The 6,951-nt window shown below is 31.7% G+C and overlaps 1 protein-coding gene across 1 annotated transcript; it reads left to right on the top strand.

Moving 5' to 3' along the window:
* Window positions 1-1,475: 1,475 nt before the first annotated feature.
* On the top strand, window positions 1,476-6,646 carry LOC110647205 (probable receptor-like serine/threonine-protein kinase At4g34500). Its single transcript, XM_058150704.1, has 9 exons — window positions 1,476-1,536; window positions 1,891-2,174; window positions 2,656-2,738; window positions 2,914-2,978; window positions 3,999-4,715; window positions 4,965-5,075; window positions 5,164-5,237; window positions 5,975-6,097; window positions 6,518-6,646. Exons 1-9 carry the CDS (start codon window positions 1,476-1,478, stop codon window positions 6,644-6,646), a joined length of 1,647 nt encoding a protein of 548 aa, XP_058006687.1.
* The last annotated feature ends 305 nt before the right edge of the window (window positions 6,647-6,951 follow it).

Genomic DNA, 6,951 nt, shown 5'->3' with positions numbered 1-6,951 from the left:
TTCTTCAACCTTTTATTTTTGTAACCTAATATAATGAGGGCTAAAAAATAGTGTTTTTTTTCTCATATAAAATTGGCCCCTTCCTATAATATAAAGAATAGGTCTCACATAATTGTTAGAGACGATACATATACACCTGATGCACCTAATAATTTCTCATGTATGAGTGGACCCATGCAATAACAAGCTTGAAAACTGGAGGCAATCAAGGCTTTAGACAATTTCTCCATCCAATGACCGTCGGTAGATGGGCTTGCTATGGGGCAAAGACTTGCAAAGACAAGTCTTCCACACTCTTCAACCTTTTATTTTTATTTTTAATCACTGCTTTTAAATTCAAAATAAATTACATCTTCCTTTTTTGAAAAAAAATATTTTAGCTTAAAAAAATAATAAAATCAAAGCTAACGTACTCTACAAGAAAGGAACCTTCCCTTTCCTTTCTCCCTAACTCTTTGGTTACGTTGAATAAAATGAAAAGAGGATAAAAGTAAAGTGTTATATCAATGCCTTAAAATTTTAGTAGAATTTAAAAAGACTTTTTTTTTTAATTAGAGTGTGAGAAATGTTTTCAATAAGTTATGGATGATTATTTTTTATATTAGATAAAATTTTTCATAATGCATACATAATATAGTTAAAATAGTAAATCTATTTTGTTATATCTAAAAGAAAAATAAGAGTGACTAACTAATGTATTTATTATGAGTAGTTTGATATAATTAAGGAAATGTATATCATAATTTAAGAATTTTAATTTTTTTTAATAGTTTTAACGTTAATATTTTATAATAACTTTGCTTTAAATATAATTTCTTACTAAAAAAATAATATCATAAAATATATATTACATATGAAAATTAAATTATGCTTCATTTTGTTGTCCTTTCTTATTAACTAATAGCTATGTCAATTTAATTTTATTTTTATTTAGATTAAGATATCTTCTAACTTTATTTTTTATTTTAATTAAGATACCTCTTATTAAAATTTATTAATAATGAAATGATAATTTTTCAAATTAAATTTTATTTGATCAAATTTTAGAATTTATTAATAATAAAATTATAATTAAGATTTGAATGAAATTTTGCCAGTTAGAATTCATTAGTTTGCATCTTTGCTTTTACTATCAAAAAGCAAATATTATTAATTTAGACTTAGGAAGGAACACAGCTTTAACAAATTCAAGGCAATTTTATTAAAGCATTCTCTCACGCTCCTGCGAAATTTCTCTTGGACTTTTGAAAGGTCATGCCCGCTTTACTTCACCTGCCGTCTTTAAGCCCAGAAAAAATATTTGAAAATATTCCGTCTAAACAATGAGGCTGCCTTACCCTCTAATATTGTCTACAGGAAACGATGCCTCTTTCTCTCTCTCTCTCTAAAGTCTGAACCTTACCCTCTCTCTCTCTCTCTCTCTCTTTCTCTCTCTCTCAACCCTAATCATAGTATTGTATCTACTTGCAATCTCGATGGCTTGCGTGATGAATTGTTTCAGAAGCAACGAGGCAGATCACCGCGCTGACACTGCAGGTATAGCTCCATAGAGGTTCTTGAATTATACTTTTATTTATGAGATCATGACAAAACTGATCCTCCTTTAATTTATTTTTATGGGTTCCATTTCTTAGTCCTGTAGTTGTCTAGATGTTTGATGGATAGGGAAAATATATACTCTTTTCTCCATCTCGGTCTTCGTTTTTTTCAGGTCTTTAATAAAATTTTCTGGTGTTGACTTACTTATATGTGTGTGTGTGTGTGTGTGTGTGTGTGTTCTAATTCTTGCGTTTTGTTTCCTTTCACTTTGAAAAGGATTTACCTCACCAGAAGGCTCTACCTCATGACAAGGATTTGGGCTGAGGCAATATAGGTACAATGAACTGGCAGAAGCAACTGATAAGTTTTCCAACGGCAAACTCCTCGGCGATGGTGGTTTTGGTATAGTCTTCGAGGCAACACTAGGTGGCAAAAAAGTTGCCATTAAGAAACTTAAAATTGGTCGGGATGAAAGGCCGCAGTCGAAAGAAGAATCGGAGAAGGAGATTAAAGTTGTTAGCCAAGTGAGTCACAAAAATCTGGTTAAGCTGTTTGGATACTGCATTGAAGGAGACGATATATTGCTTGTTTTAGAGTACGTTCCAAAAAAATCTTTGAGACATCATTTACATATGGTGAGTCCTTTTGTGCTCTGAGAAATATAAAAATAATAATATGATGTTAAGATCGATCTTACTCACAATAAATGACATCGTAGGAGAGACGACTTTGGAGTGGGAGAATAGAATGAAAATCGCCAAAGGCACAGCTGAAGGGTTGGAATATTTACATGAAAAATGTGAGTGCTATTTTTTTCCTTTTTTTTTCTGTTATTAATTTATTTATATCTAAAAGTATTTGTTCTGTCCATATAGGTATACCCAAAATCATTCATCGTGATGTTAAGGCCGATAATATACTTATTGACGATAAATATGAGCCAAAGGCAGCGTATACAAGCATGCCAGGATTTTTTTTAGAAGATATTAATTTTATATTTGGATATCAATTTTATTATATTTAGTTGTCCTTCATATTAAATTATATGCCACAATTTAAAGAAAAAAAAAATGCTACAATAAATATGTTAAATCTGCTTAGATTATTTTTGTTCAGGTCGCAGATTTTGGGCTTGAACTTCTTTTTCCGGAAACTGGCAGCCTCACTCACATCACTAGATTAAACAAGGGAAATGAATTGTAAGATATTTTTTTTCTTTCTTTCTTTCTTTTTATTTAAGGGGTTGAATACATTAATATTATAGTTTGATTTGAAATACTTAAATAAGAATGAAGAAAAAGCCCCTTTTTGGGGCTTCTCGATCAAAGATTTTCATTTTTTGATAAAAGTTTTTAATTTGGTTATTAAATGCAGTTATGCAGAAGCAGAGCATTATCCTACTCAAAATGTTGCCAAAAAATCATATGTTTATTCCTATAGTGTGGTTCATCTAAAGCTAATAATTGAGAGAAATACTTAGCTTGAAGGCACTGATATGGTTACTTGTTCAATCCAGTTATGCGGATCAAGAGCATCATCCTCAAAGAGACTCTAAAAAGTCGAATATTTATTCCTACAGTATGGTTCTTCTAGAGCTAATATCTGGGAAAAAAACTAAGTTTGAAGACACTGATATTATTGCTTAGGTATGACACTCATCTATAGTAGTTAATACCTTTTGAAATTTATGGATTCTTTCAAATTTCTCAAACTAAATACTGCTTTTCTCTTATCAAATAAAGGGAAAATAATGGTAGAAAATTAACTCTTGATCAAAAAATAATAACTACTTGTATTTATCGATTTTCAGGCAAAACTTCGGATTCAATATGCTTTGCGTAGTGAAGACTATACAAATCTTGTCGATTCCAAATTATTGCAAATGAGCTATAACAAAAAAGAAATGGAAGCAATGATTTATTGTGCTGCAACATGCATGTATAAACCTTCAAATTCTCGTCCAAAAATGAATCAGGTTAAAATTCAAGTGCATTATTAGTTGGCATATTTCATTATTTTCACAATTAATTATTATTAAAGTATTTTTGAAAATACGTAAAAGGATAGTTTGATTAGTTTTTCACTATCTTTAAAAGATGTAAAAAGTGAAGAGATACCATTAGTTATACATTAAACATTAAAAAAACAAAAATAGAAATATTACATTCGTGTATAACCTTTTCACTATTGCTATGCCATGCATATAGTTCGAGTTCTTAAAGGATATATGTGTATAGAAGAAATATGAAATGAGAAGAATGACCGCATATTCCTGAAAGATACTACATGTGAATTTCCGTCTCTTATGGAAATTTTATATGCTACGCACACGATTGCCATAAAAATTCATATATTAAATTTCCTCTTTTCTTTGGATCAACTTATTTGTGATTCTCCTTTAACAAATCCTATCTTTAATTATATCACTACTCTAATTTATCATTCTATTCCTTTACCAGATAATCCTGAGTCTAGTGGATCTAATAATATTGAGCCCAATGGATCTCAGAAACTAAAGCCTCATGTCAGTTCAAAAACTAATGAATCTCATAATTTTGAGCCTAATGAAGCTCATACTGTTGAGTCCAATGGATCTCTAGAGCCGAAGCCTCTTGTCAGTTCGGAAGTTAATAGATCTCATAATGTTGAGCCCAATGGATCTCAGAAGCAGAAGCCTCTTATCAGTTCAGAAGTTAATGAATCTCATAATGTTGAGCCCAATGGATCTCAGAAACCCAAGCCTCTTGTCAATTTGGAAGCTTATAATGGCATTGAACAGAGGCAATTTACTTCTCGAGAACTCGCAATCGCAACTAATGGTTCCTCCGATACCACTAATGGCACTGAGAGGTTTCAAGATCATCAGCAGAGGAAAATTAATTTTCAAGAAGATTATCAGCCTAGAAGATTTACTTATCAAGAACTGACAACGGCAACTGGAGGTTTCTCCGAGGACAACCGTCTTGACGAGGGTGCTTTGGGCCAAGTTTATAAGGGAGACCTAAATGGTGAAAAGGTGGCAGTTAAGAAATTTAATAATCCTAGGAAGCAAGAAGAAGAATACACAAAGATGAAAGCTATTGCTAGTGGATACCATCACAAAGATCTTGTTAACCTTATTGGATGCTGCGAAGAAGGAGCCAATAGACTGCTTATTTATGAGTTTGTTCCGCAGTGCAAATCCTTGAGACATTATTTTGATGGAATGCCCCTAACGAACTTGTACTATTTTTAGCAAGGCTTTGCAGGAAACTATTCTTGTGGTGTGATATCCAAAGACCATGTCTATCCCAAAATCTGAAGACAATAACCCATATTCTATTCCTTTTTGCACTTTGGAATATTTACTTGGACATTTCAGTTTGCGATATGTTGTCCTAACAATTAAATATATGCTTTATATGTTTTATGTTCTTAATTACAAGTGGATACATGGCATGCAGAACTAAAGCGTTTAGGTGAGGACGGTTGTTGGTGCATATTTCATGTAGCTTGCATACTATCGGCAGAAGCCTTGGCAAATGAACGTGCGAAAGGTTAGTAATTTAGGCCTTGGCTACTGAGCCTTGATCTGTTTCCAAATTTAAGGTGTTTCTATCTGATTTGTGATTTATGTATTTTCAGAAAATATTTACTCGTGGCATATGCCAGTGCATTGGAAGGACGCATTTTTTTTTTATGATCATCATCAACACAAGGTAATAATTACACATATTTCGGCAATCGTTTGCACATATTTGGGCTTTTTATATATATATATATATATATAAGAAGTTTTGAAGTTTTAATATCTTTTATATTTATGCCGACGATCTTAACTGTATTTAACTTCACATATAAAAAAATTTAATTAATAGATGGTCAGCTTATTATTCAGTGTATAATTAATTATACATATATCTCCATGTAATAGCTGACAACAACAGACAATTATTATCTGTATTTTTATAAATCTTATAGTCATCAATTTGTATAAGCCATTTGAAATGGGAATCATATTAATAGATAAATTTGACGGTGAAGCCACAATTTTTTTTTTTTTTGGTTTAATTAGATTTGATGTTGAATGTGTCACTCATATACCGGAAGATCAAACTATTTAAATAAACTGTGTTTTTGTTTTTGATATTAAAACTATAAGATGCAATAAATTTACTTGGGTCACATTTGTTCAGTTTGCAGAGTATGGACGTGAAAAGTTTTTTTCAGATTTCCAAGCTATTCTCAACTCCGCTAGGTGAAGACGAAAATTCTATTTTGTTGCCTGAGCTAAATTAAATTGCAGCCATTTGATACACCTTTGGCATATTAGGAAAAATTATATATATATATATATATAATAAAGGAAGAAAGCATCTTACCATGTTTACACCTTAGGAAAATCTTTGTTGAACTTTTTCTCATATTTTAGCACCTCTTACAATTTCAAATGTAGATGTATGGCTCTGAGTACACTAGTACCCTTAAGTTTACTGAGAAGACTACTGTTTATTCTTATGGTGTAATGCTTCTGGAGATGATAACTGGAGAAGAACATTTTGATGATATAGTTCAATGGGTATGTACTTGTTGCTCAATTAATATAGTCTATAGATATTGTTGTACATTTATAATGTATAGGAAAAAAAATTTTGAAAATTAAAGCTTAATTGCTTTGGGAAAAAGAGCTTTGTCCAACGGAAACTATGACTTTTTGGACAATAGATTAAAGAAGCATAGCAAAATTGAAATAAATCGAATGATTGCTTGTGCCTTAGCCTGTTTACATGATAATCCACAAGATTGACCAGAAATGCGACAGGTAATTCCACAAATAGCTTCACATATTCAAATTATGTAGAATAATGTTGATAGATGTTCAGTGCTCTAAATGAATAGAAGTAATGCTGTTCATTCGCTAATTAGTAGTCTATAGTTCGAGCTAATATTCTAATGAATCTCAATCTGCACAATCTTTTTACATTTATGTTCAAAGCAGATACTTGAAGTTGTTAAAGGAAAACTCGATCTGCAAGATCTCTACAAAGGGGAACAACAGCTAACAAAGCAAGTTGAGCCAACCTTCGGCTTGGAATCTCTGCCCAAGCCCAAGATTATGGCAAGTTGAGCTTCGCTTCAAAAGGAAGTTGTGCAGAATGTAAATATGCGCAGATATCTTGGATTTATTAGTATATCTGTAAGGAGGTGAGTATTTTAGGCCTTGATCTGTTTCCGGATGTAAGGTGTTTGTATCTGATTTATTGATTTTTGTATTTTCAGATAAATTGTTCTCGAGGCATATACCAGTGCATTAGAAGTACTTGTTTATATATAGCCCCAATCCAAAAAGTCTTATTAACTTCAAAACACAAATGAATTTGGACCGGAGAAATTAACACTCTCTTTGAGTGGGGGTGAGGGAATGGTAAATAA

Source organism: Hevea brasiliensis, chromosome 8 (assembly GCF_030052815.1).
Source record: "Hevea brasiliensis isolate MT/VB/25A 57/8 chromosome 8, ASM3005281v1, whole genome shotgun sequence".
NCBI lineage: Eukaryota > Viridiplantae > Streptophyta > Magnoliopsida > Malpighiales > Euphorbiaceae > Hevea > Hevea brasiliensis.
The sequence above is the reverse complement of the archived record's forward strand: the minus strand, read 5'-3'. Positions and strand labels throughout refer to the sequence as shown.

Coding starts and splice junctions, on each gene's coding strand:
- LOC110647205 (XM_058150704.1), top strand. CDS start 1,476: ATGGCTTGCGTGATGAATTGTTTCAGAAGCAACGAGGCAGATCACCGC. Junction 2,175..2,655: donor TGAGACATCATTTACATATG/GTGAGTCCTTTT, acceptor ATTTTTGTTCAG/GTCGCAGATTTTGGGCTTGA. Junction 6,098..6,517: donor TTGATGATATAGTTCAATGG/GTATGTACTTGT, acceptor TGTTCAAAGCAG/ATACTTGAAGTTGTTAAAGG.